Below are 21,367 nucleotides of genomic sequence, written 5' to 3'. Positions count from 1 at the left end.
GATATCCAGTCTACTGGACCGCCTAATTTGGTTCGGAGTCAGTTTTGATATCAAATGGTTTTAGCCCCGTCCTGATCGTAGTTGTGGGGGTCAAATTTTGATCATCCCTACAAAGTTCAGCATCAATCACTACTGCAACAACTAACGATTATTTTTAGAACAACAATAAATACTAATTTGAAAAGAAAAAAACAACTGTATTGAGTTGAAAAATATTCAAGTATCAAGACACTAGCTGGATTTGGTCTAGTGATGAGGGGTTTTGATAGTATGCTAGAGGTCTGAGTTCGACCTTCAGCTCTATTGTAACAAAAATAAAAAAATTGAAGTATCATAATTTTTTTCTTACTAATCAAGAATAATTATTTATTTAGTTTAAATTTAGGTAAAAATAAAATAAAAAGGCAAAATTACATTACAGGTCCTTTATCTTATTTTTTTGTAACAGTTTGGTCCTTTATCTTTTTTTTGTAACAATTTGGTCCTTTATCTTTTTTTTTTGTAGCACTTTGGTCCTTATCTTATTTATTTATAAAAAATAAAGGACCAAAGTGTTACAAATAAAAAAAGACAAAGGACCAAACTGTTACAAAAAAAGGACTAAAATGTTACAAATAAAAAAAATAAAGGACTAAAGTGTTACAGATAAAAGATAAAGGACCAAAATGTTACAAAAAAAAAAGATAAAGGACCAAAGTGTTACAAAAAAATAAGATAAAGGACTTGTAGTGTAATTTTGCCAAATAAAAAATATGACATGTCTGAATTTTAGTTTGAATTGAACTCACATGAAAGGAAAAAAATTGTTGGTTTTTTTTTTCTTCCACAAATTCTCAAATTTTGGCATCAAAGTATGAAATTCCTTACTTCGTCGCATCTACAATGAATGGATGCACTCTCTTGTATTATCCTTTTATTTGTACGTGTGTACTAACCTTTCTTTTTTTGTTTTATTCCTATTGATCTTCTTGCTTTCAAGGGAAGAGATATTCCTATCCCAAAATTTTGTATTATTCGATAATTCCATATAAAATTTAATAACCAAATTAAATATCTTCAACTTTATATATTCTAACCATGTTTAGTCTTCATAAGTGTGACTCATTTAGAAGCAATTTGAGTCTTTGAGATATTATTAAAGGAATTAGAGCTTGAACATCAGATTCTCCCTTTATCAACAATTAAAATGTTTGAGTTCAGACAACAGATTACTAGACAAAAAAAATAAATTTAACCATATTTAAGGATTAAATTAAGATAAGATTCATTCATTAATGTTGAAGCACTTCGTCTTATCATTCAATTAAGTATTAACTACAGTTTTACGCTAATCTTATCCTCCTATTTTTAATTTTATATATACTTTTCAAAAGCAACGCAAGTTAAATGTGACTCATATGCATCATCTAACTGTGATCGGGAGAGAGTTGAAACAACTTGATACTGAAAAAGAAAAAAAAAGGTTGAACCAAATATTTCACCCGAGTTCAATTATGGTTAGGTGTTTAACTATGAATTTATAAAATTTTTTGAAAAAGATAAGTTAAACATGAATATTTATTTATCAATAAATATAATTTTATACATTAAATGATATTTTTGTATGATTTTAATGTTAATTATATTTGTCCCATAAGTGCCTATCTTTTTTTGGTAAGGTCCCATAAGTGCATATAACTGATATAAGATTGTAAAAGAGTTAGAGACATTTCATATGTTGAAGCATGATTTTTCGTTTTTAATGGCAAATTGTTAGTATATTAAAATGTTAGGTTAGTTTTTATTTGAACTTTGGACTTTTAACTCCTTAGTTCAACTTAGTTAATTAATTGAACTACTCATCCCACCACTGTTGAAGCATGAATTTGAATCCCATTTTTTCACCTTTCAATACTCGATGTAAATTTGATAAAAAAAAAAAAAATACTCGATGTAAATATTATTTATATAAAATATATATAAAAATAAATCGGTAGAAACTAGAACGTTATCCATCTAAGAGCATCCACAATGAAGTTACTCATTTTTTAGTACTTAACTGAGTCTCACGTTTACACATCACTTATTTATAATTTTTTAATATTAGTACCTAATAAGCACTCAATCCCTCCAACCTAACAACTCTTAAAAAGTTCTAACACATCTCACCAATAACTTAACATCATTATAAATGAGGCTCACAAAAATAATATAGGTACCACTTCTTATTGTAGAACCGATACCTATTAGGTACTTTTTGTGTTTTGCTCCAATGAAGTACCTATTAGGTACTAGTGCTTAAAAAAATAAATACCCACCATTGAAGATGGTCTAGCCGTATAAAATTCTGACACCAGATAATTCAATTGCCCTTCAATTACATATACATTTATAGTATGACATTGACAGCCAATGAATTAAATTATGTGAGCATTTTCCAGTTAGCAAAGTACTAGTATTGTAATTTTGTAAAATTAAAAAATAAATAAAATATACACAAACTCTTGCCTATATAATGATTGGCACACTAACACTACCTAGCTCACACATCTTCAAATTCAGTGATAACAAAATGGTTGAAGGTGTTGGTAGCTCTATGGGGTTATCAGAAAAGAAAAACCTCATAATCCAAGTCATCACAGGACGGTGGTTTGTAGTGTTTGCTTCCTTTCTAATCATGTCAGCTTCTGGAGCCACCTACATGTTCAGTATTTACTCCGGCACCATAAAAAGAGCCTTAGGCTATGACCAAACAACTCTTAACCTCCTTAGTTTCTTCAAAGACTTAGGTGGTAACCTTGGTATTTTCTCTGGTTTAATCAATGAAATCACACCACCTTATGTTGTTCTTGCAATGGGTTCAGTTCTTAACTTTTTTGGTTATTTCATGATTTGGTTAGCAGTGACCAAAAAAATTTCAAAACCAAAAGTTTGGCAAATGTGTCTTTATATTTGTATAGGTGCTAATTCTCAGTCTTTTTCAAATACTGGTTCACTTGTTACTTGTGTTAAGAATTTCCCCGAAACACGCGGCGTTGTTTTGGGGATTTTGAAAGGTTTTGTTGGTCTTAGTGGTGCTATTATCACACAACTTTATTATGCTATTTATTTTGATGATCCAAAAGCTTTGATTTTACTCATTGCTTGGCTTCCTGCTGCAATTTCCTTTCTTTTTCTTCGAACCGTTCGATATATGAAACCAGTTAGACAGACCAATGAACTTGATGTTTTCTATAAGTTTTTGTATATTTCACTTAGTCTAGCTGGTTTTTTATTGGTTATGATTATACTACAGAACAAATTGTCTTTTAAACAAAGTGAGTATATTGGAAGTGCTTCTGTAGTGCTTATTTTGTTGTTCCTACCTATTGCTGTGGTTTTCGTCGAACAGAAAAAGATTTACACGAGTCAAAAACTTGCATTTGTCGATCCATTTTCGGTTAAAATAGTAACCGATCAAGGAGCAAAAAATGGTGATAATAACAATGCAATGGTTAGTGTTGAAGAAAAAGAAACTAGATGGTGGCAAAATATTTTTAGTCCACCAGAAAAAGGTGAAGATTATACAATACTTCAAGCACTTTTCAGCATAGACATGATATTGCTATTTTTTGCTGGTACCTGTGGTGTTGGTGGAACATTAACAGCAATTGATAATTTGGGTCAAATTGGAATATCACTTGGATATCCAAAAAAAAGTATAAGCACATTTGTTTCATTAGTGAGTATTTGGAATTACCTAGGAAGAGTTTTCTCAGGTTTTGTTTCAGAACATGTTTTAACAAAGTACAAATTTCCAAGACCACTTATGTTAACATTAACTCTGTTTTTATCTTGTGTCGGTCACTTATTAATAGCCTTTGATGTTCAAAATGGTCTTTATTTTGCTTCAGTAATCATTGGTTTTTGTTTTGGTGCACAATGGCCATTAGTTTTTGCCATAATTTCAGAGTTATTTGGTTTGAAATACTATTCAACTTTGTACAACTTTGGTGGGGTAGCTAGTCCAATTGGACTATATTTCCTTAATGTTAGGGTCACTGGTCATTTATATGACAAAGAAGCTAAGAGACAATTGGTTGCAAGAGGAGTACCAAGAAAATTGGGTGAGGAATTGAATTGTGTAGGAGCAAGTTGTTATAAATTGTCTTTCATTATTATCACTGCAGCTACTTTGATTGGTGCTTTTATTTCACTTATTTTGGTGGCTAGAACTATTCAGTTTTATAAAGGTGATATATACAAGAGGTACCGATCGGAACCGGTGGAAGTTGAAGGTGATACGGCTGAGATGAAGGTGGTCCAAAGTGGTGGTGAAAGAGGTCAAGATGAAGCAAAAGCTGCAGAGAAGTAGTAATTCGTTGATGTAGCTAGGCTTGATTAATTAATTATGCTTGGTGTTGATTTTTATTAGTATTTCTGGTTTGGGCATGCAACAATGTTAAAAGGAAGAGTTTACCATCCATTTTGATTTCACAAGACTTGAAGAATTAGTCTTTGCCATTCCACACGCAGATAATATCCGGTTTATGGAAGAAAAAAATGTATATGATTGGTGTTGATTTATAAGTAAATTCCACAACCACCAGGACAAAGACTAGGAGGAAAGAAAAATATATTCAGTCCATTTTTTTTTGTCTCTAGGCCCACTTTTTTTTTCCATACACATCTTTCAATGAATTCATGTGATAAATATAGGAATCAATTATCAATTATAAATATCTAATTTTGGCTGTGTATACATTTTGGCTGTGTATCTAACTTTGGCATTTGCTTGTGTTCAACATTTTGCTATCCCAGCTGCGTGTTTGGTTTGCCATTTTATGGCAAACTGTTTGTTACTTCATTGTTTAAAGTAAAATTAACAATGATGAATCCAATTGGATGGGAGATACTAAAAAAAGAGCTATAATCAAGTAAAGAATGCAAAATAAGATTTTATGCTATTCTATTTTTGTTACTTTTAAGCAACCCACGTGAATATGTAATACTCCTATTAAATACTAAATTCTATAGAGTAGCCATCTACAAATTTTCATTCTATAAAAAACAGGTAGTACTATATTCATTTTTATGTGGAAGAGTAGAGAATTGCTCAAATTAGATTGAAATGTTAGTTTTATTAGTAATATTTATTGAGAAGCAAATCTGTGTGTGTTGATGTGTTAACCATTACGATATGTTCATTTTGTATTGATTTGGTTAGCGTAATTTTATTTGACTCAGTCTCAATATTTGCACCCTCCATAAATAAAAATATTATGAAAAAAATAAAATTGGCATTCTAAGATGCGAACTGAGTTGACATTCTAGGATGCAAACTTTTTTTCCATAATATTTTCATTAATGGGGCGTAGACGTTGGGCCTGAGTCAAACAAATTTGTCACTCGCAAAATAAGATGCAAATTGAAACACAATTCGCTATTTAAAGTGTGAATTCACTTTCCTCTTTAATCATTGCACAATTCGATATTTAGAGTGCTATACTGAATTATTACTTTATTTGATATGACCAAGTTTACATGTATAGTTATAATAGACATGTATCAAGGCTACAAGAGCTAGTAAGATAAAACTACAATTGTTACTTTAACTTGCGAATTGTGTTTTATTCAAAAATTATTTTATGGGAGATGTGAGAAGGGTGATGAGGACATACAAATTTGATTTTTATAAAGTTCACATACTATGATGCGAACTCAATTCTTGAAGGTTTGATTCCTTTTCGATTTTTATAAAGGCTAAAATTGTTACTTTATCTTCTTTTTTTCCATTTTTTTCGATTTACACACTCGTATCCTAAGTAATGAGGGTTAAATTAAAAATGTCAGGGGACACGCAAGTGTACCGGGGCGCAAGAAGATTTTCTAAAAAAATGAAAGTCAATTTGAAGCTCAAGTGGGTATAGAGATCTACTAGGCCCGTGTCATTTTATGGGCCGGGTCTAACTCTTTCGAAAGCACTCAAGGCCCAAGGGATGAATTGCCACTGCCACTGTACTTAAAAAAGCCACGTTGACCATTTTTTTTCCTAACAAATTTACTTTCCTTTTCAATTTTTTTTTTCTCATAACAAATTAACAATTTCATTTCTGAATTCTCGGTCTTCACACTCTCACTCCCTCCCTCCCTCACTCTTCTCTCTCTCTGCATGCAATTTCCGTTGATCTCAATTCGCCGGAAATGACGAACAACGGCAAAGCAAATTCAAATCCAAAGGGTAAAGCTCCCGCCGGTAAAGATTCCTCCGGCAAACGCAAGGTCACCTACGACGAAGACAAAACAGGCAAAAAGAGGAATCGAAATGTCGTTCAGTTCTTCGAAGATGAAGCCGCCGACGACAGCGACGAAGACAGTGACGACTTCAGTGATTTCAGCGAAGGTACGTACACCATCATAATCCCTTCTCAAATTTCTCCTTCATTTTCTTAATTTTTTACTCACAAATCTTAGGGTTTCAGTTTCATCTACATTTTACCGTTTCGTTCAATTTTTCGTGTCGTTTTGGTTTTATGGCTTTCTATTTTCGTTATTTAATATATAGAATTTCTAGTTGTATCTTAAACGCTGTTATGTTTTTTGAAAATTTGGTTTTTAGGTTATGAAGATGAATTTGATACTTTGTCAGCAATGAACGAACCACCTAAGGGTCAGAGTAGCACTCCATTTGTTCCTAAACAGGAACTTGTTGATGAAGAAGAATTTGATAGATTGATGGAAGAACGTGTTAATTCCATGTCTTTCCGTTATGCTGGAGATGAGTTTGAGGACAAACCTATGGAGGATAATTCTTTACATCATGCTCTTCAGGAATCTATTCCAACTATATGGAAAGTCAAATGCACTGTATGCAAACTGAAACATGACTTTTAGTGATTTTGTTAACCTTAGTTTCGAGTTGTAGCATTCGTAATTTTTTGGGCGCTTCTTTATTTCATTCTTTGATAAGCTTTGTTTGATGCAGGTTGGGCGTGAGAGGCTTTCAGCTATCTGTTTGATGCAGAAGTTTGTTCATCTGAAATCGCTGGATACTAAAATGCAGATAATTTCTGCCTTTGCTGTAGATCATGTGAAAGGATCTATATACATTGAAGCTGAAAGACAATATGATATAAATCAGGTAGCTTTAGTAATGGGGCTTTAGTTGGTTTATAGATATCAATTGTTGCTAGAGAAATGGTTTTGAAGCTGGCTAAATCTGTTTTCATTTGTTACTAACATGTAATTTCAGGCATGTTATGGGATTAATGGTATCTATGCTACTCGAGTGCAACCTGTTCCGAGAAATGAAGTTTTTCATTTGTTCTCTGTTAAAATAAAGAAACCTGAAATTTCTGAGGGCATGTGGGCTCGCGTAAAAGGTGGTATTTACAAGGGGGACTTAGCACAGGTATTACATGAGAATTGATGTTGAGTTTTCGTTTGCTGTCCAACTTGTGAAATGCTTATTTCTTTTATCTTTTATTGTTTATTGCCAGGTTGTGGCAGTGAATAATACAAGCAAAAAAGTTACCGTGAAGCTTATTCCAAGAATTGACCTACAAGTTTTGGCTGCCAAATTTGTAATCTACGTTCACACGATTTTATCTGCTTTTTCCTTTCTATTTACTGAAGTTCATCTGTTAGCTTTGGTTATGCCTGTTTTCCTTCAGTTGTTATTTTTACAAATAGATGCTAAAGAACTTAAGTGGATCCACATTTTTTGTTTCCATTCATGGAAAATAAGACTGGAGACTATTACAACTATTTGCATTGATAAAAAATTCTACCTGCACCTTGCATTTGGTTGGTCATGATGGTTGGTGTCAAAATCACATTAACTTCCACCTTTCAATATGATATGTTATGGAAACTATTGTACGTATTAAATTAGATCGAGGAAACTACTACAATTGGTGTCGGAATTGTAATTAGACTAAATTGAAAATTTATTCTTTGTTTTCTTTTTAATTACATAAGATTATAAGATCTGTGAGGGAATCTAAATATTTAAGTTAAACCTTACCATGGCACTATGAAAGTATGGCGGACTTGGTTTACTGGTTGTGTCCCGGATTTATACGACTTCCTATTTTTACAGACTGCTCTTTTGACTTCTTCGTTCATATCCTATGGTTGTATATTCATTGATATATATTTTTTTCTCATTGTTGCAGGGTGGAGGATGTCGCCAAAAAACTGCGGTACCAGCACCGAGATTAATCAGCTCCAGTGAACTCGAGTAATAATATTGCATATTCTCATATATTTTTATCTTTTTATTTTGGATAGTTTGTCTGATGGGATTGATTTCCAATGATTCTGCAGGGAGTTCCGACCTCTGATCCAAATTAAACACGACCGGGAATCTGGCAAGGTTTTTCAGGTTCTTGACGGCTTGCTGCTCAAGGATGGATATTTATACAAGAAAGTATCTCCAGAGTCATTAAGTTTTTGGGGTGTTGTTCCCACTGAAGAGGAGATATCGAAGTTTGGGTCTTCCGAAAACAATGAATCAAATGATATGGAGTGGCTTTCTAATATTTATGGTGACACAAAGAAAAAACGGGTTATAACAGCTGACAAGGGCGATGGAAAAGGAGAGGGCTCATCAGGTTTGGGTGCAGGAAGTGATTTTGAATTATTTACTCTTGTGCGCTTTCGGTAAGTTTTTGTTAAACTTGGCATTCATTATATCATCCAAACTCTCTCTCTCTCTCTCCCCCTCTCTCTCTCTCTCTCTCTCTCTCTCTCTATATATATATATATATATATATATATAGAGAGAGAGAGAGAGAGAGAGAGAGAGAGACGAACACGCAGATGTGCAGTTTACACATGCACATCCTGCAGATTGTTGCTTTTCATGCCTGACAGCTTTGCCATTGCAGAAAACAGGACTTTGGTGTGATAATAAGCACAGATAAAGATGGTACTTACAAGGTACAGTATTCAGCTTATGCAGTATCATTTGTTTACGTTTGATTTTGAGTGTCTTGTGCTTTTTTATAGATTTCCTGTCTGTTGTAGATTCTAAAAGAAAGTTCAGAAGGGCCTGTCGCTGTGACTGTTCAAAAAAACGACATAAAAAGTGCACTGGGCGATCTGAAACTTAGTGCCCAGGATCTGAACAATAAGACTGTAGTCGTTAACGATAATGTTAAGGTTCTGGAGGGTCCATCCCAGGTCTGATGCTTATTTCTGAATTAACTTTTGTGGTATGTTTGAATTTTTGCACACCCTTCTCGTTATTTTTAAAACTATTTTCTTTCATTTTGCAGGGTAAACAAGGCATTGTTAGATATATCTATAAAGGGATTGTCTTTCTATATGATGGAAATGAGGAAGAAAATAGTGGTTACGTCGCAGCTAAAGCTACTATGTGTGAGAAAGTCAAGCTTGCCGTTGGTGATTTCAGCGGAACTGGAAAGGTCTAACATCATTTCTAGTACCCTACCCTGCTTGGTTACAATCACTGAGAACTTGTGCCGATTTTTGATTTTTTTACTCATTGATCTATACTCAGGATAGTGAACCAGGTCCTTTAGTCTTTGATGACCAACCATCATCACCAAGGTCACCTCTGTCACCAAAAAAGCCATGGCAATCAAGAGAAAGTGATCGTGAATGTATGTAAAGATGCCCTACTCCTAGACACGTTTTTTAGCTGTGGATATAATACCCATGTAACTAATTTTCCTCAATGCAATAATTGTGTACGCAGTTAACCGTGGGGACAGTGATAGCTTATTTGCTATTGGCCAGACCTTGAGAATTAGGATAGGTCCTTTGAAGGGATACCTCTGCCGTGTCACTGGCATACGTCGCTCTGATGTTACTGTGAAACTAGATTCTCAGCAAAAGTTTCTTACAGGTATGTTTATGGTGGTCTTGCACTTGATTCTTTGAATATCAGATTATCGTAATTTTTTGACAATGTCCATGACCTTGTTATGATTCAGTTAAATCTGAGCATCTTTCTGTGGTTCAAGGGAAGAATACTGCTGTGTCAGCAAGGTATTTCTGAGATTGACTGCTGTGATTCCCGTAACTACTTATGTGTTACTGCTTGTTCTGTCTCTTTGTGAACATTGTTGAGTTGCTTTATGTTTCTTATATCAGCGGTGATCCAGATTCGAATTCATCGAACCCATTTGATTTGCTGGGTGCTGAAGGCGGCGCTGGAGGTGGGAATCCTTTATTCTCAAAATTTATTGGCATTTCCTTATCCTTCAACAAGAAATACTTTTTTCGTATAAAATTGAGTCTTTATTTAACATACATGATAGTTTCCTTTGCTGTACTCTTTTTGCCATTTATGTTTTGTTAAGATTTACATTTTTTCAATTGGAAAGGTTGGTTGAATAATATTGCGGGAACATCCACTGGAGGCGGTGGATGGAATACTGCTGGAGAAACGTCAGCTGAAAGGTATATATTTTTATATTTCTTACTGATAGTTAATCTCTGATTTTATCTGTTCTATATACAATTAACTTTATTATTCTTGATGGCTTCAATCGTCAAAAGGAATGTTCACATAATATCTATATATTGTTCAGTAATCTTTAACACATTGCTGTATATGGCGGATGACGGTTTATAGTGGATGGCCAAAACTTTGCCATATTAACTTGGGATTGTGACTTACGCCGCCACCACGGTGGGTGGAGTTTCACAAAATCCGCCTTACATTCCACCATAGCTGCTATGTAACAACACTGCTTGAATATCATCGAACATGATTTAAATGGTAGCAGTAGCACAGTATAGCACAAATGGAAACACAGCAGAGGCATCTATGTGTCAAACATTCAAAAAATAAATGTATCTTTATTTGAGATATACAAATATGGTTTTTAAATATTTACTAATACTAAGAAAGCATAACCAAATTATTTTAGATGTGGGAGCACTGTCTTTCTGATACGGATCAGTCTCTTTTAGAAGAGTCTTTAATTGATATATGACGAGATTAGAGCGCATATTTGTATTCTTGTTTTTAAAACAGTTATGATAGTTATTATTGCCAAGACAGTCTTATTTTCTTCTTATTTTACTTTTCAGCCTGCAGTTTATTGCTCTTTTTTTGTTCCCTTTCTTGATTTATGGTAATTGTTTTGCAGGGGTGGATGGGGTAACTCTTCAGCTCCAAGTTCTGTGGTATGTCTTGCACTGTGCCTGCAAAATACTGTGCAAACTTTTATCCCCCCTTCGCATCTTTCCTGTCTCTCTCGGGTTTTCGTTGTTATTTTACTGCATTTTTAATTGTATGTAAATATATTTTTGTTGTTGCCGCAGCCGGATAATGCACAAGATAATGCCTGGGGCACCAAAAGTACTTCAACTCCAAAGCCCTCATGGGGTGCTGCAGCGAACACGGGAACCACATCTGAGCCAGAACAGTCTGGTGGCTGGGGAAATGGTGGAGGCAGCTCGGGTCAGGCAGACGACGGCGAGAATACTGCCTGGGGCACCAAAAGTACTTCAACTCCAAAGCCCTCATGGGGTGCTGCAGCGAACACGGGAACTACATCTGAGCCAGAACAGTCTGGTGGCTGGGGAAAAGGTGGAGCCAGCTCGGGTCAAGCAGAGAATGACAATCAGAATACTGCCTGGGGCGCTAGAAGTACTTCAACTCCGAAGCCCTCGCGGGGTACTGCAGCGAACACGGGAACTACATCTGAGCCAGAACAGTCTGGTGGCTGGGGAAAAGGTGGAGCCAGCTCGGGTCAAGCAGAGAATGACAATCAGAATACTGCCTGGGGCGCTAGAAGTACTTCAACTCCGAAGCCCTCGTGGGGTACTGCAGCGAACACTGGAACCACATCTGAGCCAGAACAGTCTGGTGGCTGGGGAAAAGGTGGAGCCAGCTCGGGTCAATCAGAGAATGACGATCAGAATACTGCTTGGGGTGCTAAAAGTACTTCAAATCCGAAGCCCTCGTGGGGTACTGCAGCGAACACTGGAACCACATCTGAGCCAGAACAGTCTGGTGGCTGGGGAAATGGTGGAGGCAGCTCGGGTCAGGCAGTGGTTAACGACGGCCAGAATACTGCCTGGGGCACTAAAAGTACTTCAACTCCAAAGCCCTCCTGGGGTGCTGCAGCGAACACAGGAACCATATCTGAGCCAGAACAGTCTGGTGGCTGGGGTAAAGGTGGAGGCAGCTCGGGACAAGCAGAGCTTAATGACAATCAGAGTACTGCCTGGGGCACTAAAAGTACTTCAACTCCGAAGCCCTCATGGGGTGCTGCAGCGAACACTGGAACCGCATCTGAGCCAGATCAGTCTGGTGGATGGGGAAAAGGTGGAGGTGGCTCGGGTCAGGCAGAGGTTAATGACAACCAGAATACTGCCTGGGGCAATAAAAGTACATCAACTCCAAAGCCCTCATGGGGTGCTGCAGTGAACACTGGAACCACTTCTGAGCCAGATCAGTCTGGTGGATGGGGAAAAGGTGGAGGTACTTCAAACTGGAGTGCTGGTAATTCTGATCCCCCAACTCAAGATGATGGAAGTGGTGGGAGGGGAGGTTACCGTGGTAGAGGTGGCTCGGACAGAGGTGGCTTTAGAGGTAGAGGTTTTAGGGGTAGAGGAGAATCTGGGGGCTTTGGTGGAAGAGGTAGATCAGATGGGGAAGGTTTTGGTGGTAGATGGGGATCAGACAGAGGATCTGGAGGAGGTAGAGGCCGTGGAAGGAATGACCGACCTGGTGGTTGGAACAACAGTCGTGATTCTGGTGAGGATGGATCCTCTGACTGGAAGAAGGGGGCAGATAATGTTGAAGGATGGAAGAATAATAATGGGTCTGGGGCTTGGACTTCATCAAGTGGTGGAGCTAGTGGTAGTTGGAACAGTGGTGGGTCAGGACCGGTGACGGAGGCTAAAGACAGTGCTGGCTGGGCCAAGGGAACCGACTCTGGTGCTGGCTGGGCAAAGGGCACTGATTCTGCTCCAGATAAGGGTCAATCATCTAGTTGGGGTGGATCAGCAGCAGATGGTAAGGAATTGTCTAGTTGTCCACTCGACTATGTAACCATTTTGATATCCTTGAGATATTTTCAAATGAAAAAAATATTATGGACATGCAAAAAATTTAATGCGAATCAGAAACAAAATATCTAATTTTTTTTTCTATAACAAATTCAGCCTAATTCCTAAACTTGTGACTGATTTATTATGTAGGTTCTGGAGGTTTGTGGGGCAAGAAAAATGATGGGGATAGCAAAGGTGGATGGTAATTACTTTCTAGAACGTGCTGAATGAACTTAAGTAAAACGAGCTCAATCATTTCTACTTTCTGATTTCAAGCATTTTTGTAAATCCGCACTAATCTTTCTGCCAGAATTTGATGTTAACTTATAATTATTGTAAACAGATCTGATGATTGACTAGCCCTTTTTGTTGTGTTATGCAATGAATGTGCCATAAAATTCGGTGCACAGTTGTGTGCTATTACTGTGTTCTGTTTTTTTCGGGGTGAAATATTGTGTTCTTTTGTGACAGTGACTGTATTGTATTGACTTGGGTTGTGTTTTCTTACCTGGTAATTCATGTTGAGGTATGTGATGAAAATGTATATTGTTGCTAATTTGTTGACTGGTGGTTATATTCATTTGTTTTGTCTGTGATGAAGTTGTCATGTAATTACTGAATGAGTAGATCATTGTGTATTTCTCTTCTGTTCATTTTTGTATTTTTGAATAAACTATAGTTGAACTGCTAAAGTGCATAAAATATATCAAATACAATAAGAATGTTTAAAACCTTTTTTTTTTAATTAAACTTGGTATTTCACAAGGGTTTAGGATATGGATTTAATCAATTTTTAAATAGTTTTATCAATCTATCAATTTGATTGATTATCGTTCATCAACAATGCTTTTAATACCGAGGGACAAATGAATTATGAGAAGATTTTAAGCAGACACTAATAATTGATGTTGTATATTTTGGCATGAACTAAAAGATGGTAAAGAGTGAAAAAATGAGTTGTTTGTAAAGAAGGTTGAAAATTAAAATGATTACTATTTTTGGGCTGTTGGTGACGGCTGAGCTATTGATGCTTGCCATGATGCGTGGATAGATGGTCTCAGTATTTCAGATTTGAATTTGCAAATTCATGAGGATTTGAGGAATGTTAAGGTATGTGATTTAGTTGATCACGTGGGCCATTGGAACTAGAATATACTTCAACGCTGGTTTCCAGAGTTTAATTCATAAAATTGCATCTTTGTTCCTCCTGCAGATGGTAATGGAGCTGATAAGTTAATAGGTTCTGGGAATTGGCCATAACATGTGCACTTAATGGAGAAAATATGCATTCATGCACTTCGTGACTGTGTGCGTGCTCGTGTTGCTTTTTTCGGATGAGTTTCAATCTCAGTGGAGACATACGGCGGATCAATAATACTAGGTGTAAATATTTTTGGGCGATGGTGTGTCATAGTATTTGGATGTGGCGACTTTAATCATGATAGTCTGATCGTTAAATTACTTATGATTGTCCGATCGTTAAATTTGTTGGACTTTAATCATAGCTACTTCAAGTCACACATATGAATGTTTGTGATTTGTTGAGTGAGAGTGTATGAAAGTCAAACTTGTAACATTTACCTCACTCGAGAATACATTAGAGTGTGTTAAAGTTTTATGATAGCAAAAATTGATTTAATATATGCTTGGTTCAGTGTTCAATATTCACTACAATTGTGAAGAGCTACAACTATTTTTTTTTTGAAGGAATCAAAAGCTACAACTTGTAGTTTTACTATGAACTTGTGTGTTGACGTCACACTTAGTTAAAAATGAGTAGAATTATAATGTACCAAGTGTAGCACAATTGACATATAACTGAATTCTTTTAAAGCATCTCTAGTAGTTGAAATTTTGTGTTTGTCCGTCAGCTTGGAGTTACTCCAACATATGGAATTTTGGAATATGACTAATGGAGTACGCCATGTAAACGATGAGGTACGCTCAGGAAGCCGGATTTTGAATGTTACATTCATTGAAATGAGGGTTAATCTATATTTTAGCCCCGTAATACGAGTGAAATTCATACTTAGTCCTTGTAAAAAAATAAATTTTAATTTCGTTCTTATAATATTAGATTCCCCGGAATCTATTACAATATATAAAGAGGATACCTCTTTTTGGTATGGACTTTTTATAATGTCCAATTTGCCCTTTATTATACTAGCGGTTATTTCATCACATCACACAAATAGGTAACTATTTTGATCAATGAGGAAATTAACACAACACACAAGAAAATAAAGACGAGAAACATAGAATATAGAGGGGTTAGAGTGAATCAGAGAGATGGACATCAAAATGTGTGAGGAAAATTAAGGTACCTAGTACTATCTCTTCATTCTAAATCTGATGTCTTATTTCTTCTATTCTCCAATATTTCTTTATGACAAACTTCTTTCATGTCCCTGTTCTATTTTTGTTGTCAGAGTATAATCTGAAAAATAGATGAAACATGAAAGAGATCTCCACCGTAACCATGGAAATTTCGGTGGAAAAAGCAAAATCATTGTACATTTTTTCAATAAACGTGTTCTCATATCATTGGCTAATTACCTCTCAAGATCGCAGTTTATTTAAATATGAAAACTGAATTACATACCAGAGTAGAAGAAACTCTCAGATACACAGAGATGGAAGAAAGGAAAATTGGATTCATGGAGCAGCGGCCAAACTATCGGTTAATTATAGTGATTTCTACATATATATCTCACTGACTCACTTAATAATGCAAGATAATCTGTCCGATGAGATGTCCGCATTTTTGCCGAATGATTTTTTACATTTAATTCAACGTCTCTATATAACTTATTGTTTTCCAAAAGTAAACTTTCATAAAAAACAAAATAGATGTATGAAAAATTTAGAATAATCATCAAGATAAATTATTAAAATAGAAAATGTGTATCATAACACGGAACATGCCCGTCTGACCGCTAGTCTAATATTATAATGATAAATTCAAAACTTTTATTTTTACCGAGACTATGAACTCTATTCATATTAGACTAAAAGGATTAACCCTTGAAATAATAATATTTTATTTTGAGGGGAAAAAAAATTGAAACACCGTTTTGTGGTAATTTAAATAACAAAGTTTGTTACCGTTTAATTCAAGTTTATTACCGTTCTGATCAACAAATTGGCATTCATATTCATAATAATATTAGTTAAACAAAAAATATAAATCACAACTTTAAGTTAGATTTGGAGATTCCTTGGGCAACAAAACAATATAAATCACAACTTTAAGTTAGATTTAATAATTTTATTAATAAAAAACTTAAAATTGATTTTTGGAACAAAACTAATTCCAATATACATCACCCAAATATATCAAAAAAAAATTTGTTATCTATGTGCATTCTCTAGTTATTTCCTAACCCAAACTTAAAAAACTAATTTTTTGAAAACAAAAAAAAAAAACTTAAAAACAAATTTAATGCGTAACTGAAGAAACAACAGAACAAAACACCTTAATGCGATTCATTTTCCGCATCGTCGTTTAAATGCTTCATCATTCTTAATTTTCCCCCAAATTCAATTTCTAGGGTTCTTTCCATATTCCTAGAAATCACGCTTCCATTACAATTACAATACAATTCCTCCAAAATGTTCAACAAGATCATAAAACGCGCTAACAAGAAATCTGGAAAATTAATACTCCCTGAAGATCCAACAAACAATGCTCAACAATTCTACGAAGTAGTTGTTAAACACGCATCACGAAGTTCCACATTCAATTCTGAACCACCAAACCTACCTCCAATTGCTCCTTCACCACCGCATCAAACGGTAATCGAATCACTTCCTCCACTCAAAGAAGTTCCGGTTTCTGAACGTTCATCACTTTTCATCAGAAAAATTCAACTCTGTTGTTTAATCTGTGATTTCTCAGATACACTCAAGTTCATTGTTGAAAAAGAAATCAAACGTCAAACACTTTACGAACTAGTTGATATTATTCAAAATTCTTCGTTTCAATTTACCGATTTTCAAGAAGATTTGATCGCAATGGTTTCTATTAACATTTTCCGTTGTTTACCACCTGCATCACATGAAAACTCAGGTTCCGAAACCGTTGATCTGGAAGAAGATGATACGTATATGGATCCATCTTGGTCTCATTTACAGCTTGTATATGAAATTCTATTGAGGTACATTATTTCGCCGGAGACAGATATTAAAATCTCTAAGCGTTATGTAGACCATGTGTTTGTTTTAAAGCTTCTAGACTTGTTTGATTCGGAGGATCAACGCGAGCGTGAGTATTTGAAGACGATTCTTCATCGGATTTATGGGAAGTTTATGGTTCATAGACCTTTTATAAGAAAAGCTATTAACAATATATTCTATCGTTTTATATTTGAAACGCAGAGGCATAATGGTATTTGTGAATTGCTTGAGATTATGGCTAGTATTATAAATGGTTTTGCATTGCCTATGAAAGAGGAGCATAAACTTTTTTTGATTAGGGCTCTTATACCACTTCATAAACCTAAATGTGTTTCGGCGTATCATCAGAATTTGTCTTATTGTGTTGTTCAGTTTGTTGAGAAAGATGGAAGGTTAGCTGATCCTGTGATAAAGGGGTTGTTGAAGTATTGGCCTGTTACGAATTGTCAAAAGGAAGTTCTTTTTCTTGGTGAATTAGAAGAGGTTCTTGAGTCAACTCAACCTCCTGAGTTTGTAAGATGCATGGTTTCTCTTTTCAGACAGATTGGTCGGTGTCTTAACAGCCCTCACTTTCAGGTCTGTTCTCACTAGCACTTTCAATTTTGCTTTGATTGCCTTAAATTTTGCATGTGCACAGTGCAGCTTCTAGTATTCGTTTTTTTAGTCATAAGACAAATTTAGAGGGTTGTTTGGTTTGGAGGGTAGGATATTCTTTCTTGTGCCATGAATATTGCAAACAGTACAAGGATGGGATATTCTTAGCTTTACAGGGTTGTTTGGTTTTGACTGGATTACTTGTAACTTGTAGTGTAAATAATCTTGTATTCTATTATATCCATCTTTTCTACTTTCGTTGGATGATATACTCAAGGTGGTTGCTTTTTATATAGGTTGCTTGGATCTGTTAGATGTTGGAATGATTTAATTGCCTACTTTTTTTTTTACTTATGAAACTTTGGTTGCGAAACTTGGCATGCATTTTGTCCACTTACCTTGGCAATACTAGTAAGTGCCAAGGGAAAAATATCAAAGTTGAGGTTGTTCTTGTTTGCTAATGTATGGGTGCTGATATTTTTTTTAGGGGCTAGGAAAGTGTTACTTCATTTGATTTAGTTTCAAAAGGTGATATTTATGACCAAAAATATCTGATGGCAGTTGGCGCCTTTTGAGTTTCTTTACTGTAGACCATAAATGACAAAAACAAGTGAAAAATATCAAAGTTTAGATTGTTCTTTTTTGCTAATGTATGGGTGCTGATATTTTTTTAGGAGCTAGGAAAGTGTAACTTCATTTGATTTAGTTTCAAAAGGTGATATTTATGACCAAAAATATCTGGTGGCAGTTGCCGCCTTTTGAGTTTCATTACTGTAGACAATAAATGACAAAAACAAGTGGAAATAGTAACATGTTTATGGCAAGAAGAGTGGTAGAGTTAGAAGGAGACAGCTGAGGATATTAGTGAGTAGAGGGAGGTAATAGTGTTTCCAGTTCATTTGGACTCTAAGAGCATTTCCAATGCAGAAGTTTAAAAACAATGTTTGGTTTTCTTAAGTTATTTTTAATGGGCCCCAAGTTGCTACCTGCGATTTAAGAACACTCACCTTTTATTACTCCAATGCAAGAATAATGTTCTTAATTTACTTTAAAGATCCCACAGTTCACCACTTTTTGTCTTAAGAACATGTTCTAGTATGGAAACTCTACTTACATATCCATGTCTATTTTGTAGTTAGATTACTAAAGTTAGTTACATCTCTATAGGCATAGGAGACTGTAATGCTAAAGTTATTACATCTCTATATTTGAGGGTTATATGTTGTTATAAATCACTCGATAGTGATGAAGAAGAACTACAATCATTTTGTTCTGCCGGTTCTTGGAGTGTAGGCTGAACATTTTTATCAAATGTGTAACATTGGCTTCAATTTTGATGGACTTGCTTTTATTTATTTCTGGGGATATACTAAGCTATAAAGGGCTTAGTTCATGTTTAGTTGGATTCTATTTGGTTCTTCAATCTTGCTGAGATTTGCTGTATATATGTTGGTTTTGTTTAATGTGCACAAGTAAAATGATCTTGCGCCACACACAAGTGTGAGATTTATTTATTCAATGGTGGAAACTAACTTGTGCATGACGCAAAATTTGTCTCACTTGTGCACCGAATTGGCCATATATGTTTTATGTATGTAAAATAATTGGCAGAACCTTAGGAAACTGTGTTGGATTTAGGGCCTTTTGAATTAAGACATCTGCCATGCATAATGCTCATCAAATTTTATTATCTATTGTACCTGTTTTTGATAAATGATGAATCACATCCTTTGACAGTAGTGTGTCGTAAAGGAAATATGTTGCTTTATTTTCTTTTGATTGCTCTCTCTGTCAATTGAATCCACGACAGGTTGCTGAACGAGCACTCTATTTGTGGAACAATGAGCACATTATAAGCTTGGTCGCTCAAAATCGGAATGTTATATTGCCAATAGTCTTTGATGCTTTGGAAAATAACATGAAAAGTCATTGGAACCGAGCAGTCCATGGACTAACAGCCAATGTGAGGAAGATGTTTCTGGAGATGGATCCTGAACTGTTTGAAGAGTGTCAACAAAAGTACTTGGAGAAGGAAGCCAGGGCTGCAGAACTAGAAGAGAAGCGGGAGTTAACTTGGAAGCAATTGGAAGCAGTGGCTGCACAGGCTGTTGTGACGGATGAGATGGTTTTGGTTAACTGATGTGTTGGGCTGCAACTCTTTTTTCCACATTGGTGATTTAGCTGAAATTTCATTCCACTGCTGGATTACTGCAAAAGTGAGTTGTAAAGGAAAAAATCATAATTTTATTTTAGTTACAGGTGTGATGAACAAGAGGAGCAAATCAATGAGCTCGCGAATCATGTTTTTTGCTGAGCGAGGAATATAGAGGTGGCATTCGGCATATAGATAAAATAGAACAGAACTAGATTTTTTTTTTTTTTTTTTCTTTTTGGTTCCATCGTTTTTAGTGGAACCACAAAAGTTACTACATTTTTTAATTTATATTCTGCTTTGTTATACTTTCAGTATGCATAAAATATAGAACAGAACTCATGTTCTATTCTAATACGTCTGACTATCAAAGGCTACATAGTGTTTGTCTTTGATATATTCCTCCTTGTTTTTTGTTTCATTCTTATATCCTCGAGTACTTAGGTTATTTAATTGTAAATATAACCTTCTATTTTCCTTAGATAAAGTTGTCCTTTAGCTATCATCTTTCTTTTTTTATTCTTTTCAATGAATGGATGAATTGTACAGTTGACTTGATCATTTCAGAGGAAGAATCTCTTCCATGGTTAGAGGGCATTACTCCTTTGGAAGACTTCACAATTTTACATTAACCAAACCTCTCTTTCATGGTTAGTGAATCCTTTTACATTTGTCTGTCTGGCTGACAGTTTTCTTTTTCCACTTTGAGGTTAGGTCAGTAAATACAAAACAAAATCTTGGGTGTCTCCAAGATTGCTGGACTGGGCCCTTTGGGCCGGTTTCTTTTTTGTTTGGCCTTGTTGAAGCAATGTTAACATGGTAGTAGTAGTAAACTTGGAGGCTGTCTGCTATTACACCTCTACAGTTCATCATTTACCACACCTACACCCTTGTCTCCTCAAAAGGACAAAACTCCTATGAAATTTACAATTTACTTTAGAGATTAAAGTGAATAATATAACGGTTAATAAATAGATAGGTGGTGGATGTTATATGTACATATATAACAAATCATACGAGTGATTACAATATCACTCTTTAAATTTCTCACTTTTATCACTCTAAATTTCTCAGTCTTGTGGAGCCAAATCCTCCCTAAATACCCATCTGCTCCTCCCCACTCCTTCGCAAACCCCATTCCCACTCCTTTACCCATCACCCTTCACACCTCGAGAGAAAATGAAGCACGATTAAGGGGAAAGAATAATATGATTTATTATTTTTTTTATCAGGCAACAATATGATTTTTTTGCTTACATAGTATGATTAGTTTTAAGTTCAAATAATTCTTGTTCATTTTGCATGGTTTGGTTTATGTCTCCATATTTTTCTCCTTTATTTTTCATTTATGGCGACTTTGGATCACCTTGCTTTGAGAAAGCTATAGCTTCATATTGTACCTTTTTGAGGTAGGTTGTAATATTTGATGTTTAAGAGAAATGTTATTTT

At 35.2% G+C, this 21,367-nt stretch overlaps 3 protein-coding genes across 3 annotated transcripts; all 3 read left to right on the top strand.

Annotated features, from left to right (window-relative positions):
• Window positions 1-2,404: 2,404 nt before the first annotated feature.
• Window positions 2,405-4,718, top strand: LOC123899945 (protein NUCLEAR FUSION DEFECTIVE 4-like). Its single transcript, XM_045951217.1, has one exon. It carries the CDS (start codon window positions 2,495-2,497, stop codon window positions 4,331-4,333), a length of 1,839 nt encoding a protein of 612 aa, XP_045807173.1. The 5' UTR covers window positions 2,405-2,494; the 3' UTR covers window positions 4,334-4,718.
• Window positions 4,719-6,010: 1,292 nt separating this feature from the next.
• On the top strand, window positions 6,011-13,416 carry LOC123899926 (protein RNA-directed DNA methylation 3). The gene is made up of 18 exons (XM_045951195.1): window positions 6,011-6,361; window positions 6,578-6,825; window positions 6,944-7,099; window positions 7,211-7,369; window positions 7,458-7,541; window positions 8,136-8,200; window positions 8,287-8,622; window positions 8,850-8,901; window positions 8,989-9,144; window positions 9,240-9,389; window positions 9,485-9,587; window positions 9,683-9,832; window positions 9,921-9,975; window positions 10,081-10,145; window positions 10,314-10,389; window positions 11,085-11,121; window positions 11,260-12,961; window positions 13,147-13,416. Exons 1-18 carry the CDS (start codon window positions 6,163-6,165, stop codon window positions 13,200-13,202), a joined length of 3,849 nt encoding a protein of 1,282 aa, XP_045807151.1. The 5' UTR covers window positions 6,011-6,162; the 3' UTR covers window positions 13,203-13,416.
• A 3,016-nt stretch (window positions 13,417-16,432) lies between these two features.
• Window positions 16,433-20,411, top strand: LOC123899935 (serine/threonine protein phosphatase 2A 57 kDa regulatory subunit B' beta isoform-like). Its single transcript, XM_045951206.1, has 2 exons — window positions 16,433-17,748; window positions 19,577-20,411. The coding sequence occupies exons 1-2, from the start codon at window positions 16,609-16,611 to the stop codon at window positions 19,904-19,906; spliced, it is 1,470 nt and encodes a 489-aa protein (XP_045807162.1). The 5' UTR covers window positions 16,433-16,608; the 3' UTR covers window positions 19,907-20,411.
• The last annotated feature ends 956 nt before the right edge of the window (window positions 20,412-21,367 follow it).

This window comes from Trifolium pratense, linkage group LG1 (genome assembly GCF_020283565.1).
Source record: "Trifolium pratense cultivar HEN17-A07 linkage group LG1, ARS_RC_1.1, whole genome shotgun sequence".
Taxonomy (NCBI): Eukaryota; Viridiplantae; Streptophyta; class Magnoliopsida; order Fabales; family Fabaceae; genus Trifolium; species Trifolium pratense.
The sequence above is the reverse complement of the archived record's forward strand: the minus strand, read 5'-3'. Positions and strand labels throughout refer to the sequence as shown.

Coding starts and splice junctions, on each gene's coding strand:
- LOC123899945 (XM_045951217.1), top strand. CDS start 2,495: ATGATTGGCACACTAACACTACCTAGCTCACACATCTTCAAATTCAGT.
- LOC123899935 (XM_045951206.1), top strand. CDS start 16,609: ATGTTCAACAAGATCATAAAACGCGCTAACAAGAAATCTGGAAAATTA. Junction 17,749..19,576: donor TTAACAGCCCTCACTTTCAG/GTCTGTTCTCAC, acceptor AATCCACGACAG/GTTGCTGAACGAGCACTCTA.
- LOC123899926 (XM_045951195.1), top strand. CDS start 6,163: ATGACGAACAACGGCAAAGCAAATTCAAATCCAAAGGGTAAAGCTCCC. Junction 7,370..7,457: donor ACAAGGGGGACTTAGCACAG/GTATTACATGAG, acceptor GTTTATTGCCAG/GTTGTGGCAGTGAATAATAC. Junction 10,146..10,313: donor TGCTGAAGGCGGCGCTGGAG/GTGGGAATCCTT, acceptor TCAATTGGAAAG/GTTGGTTGAATAATATTGCG.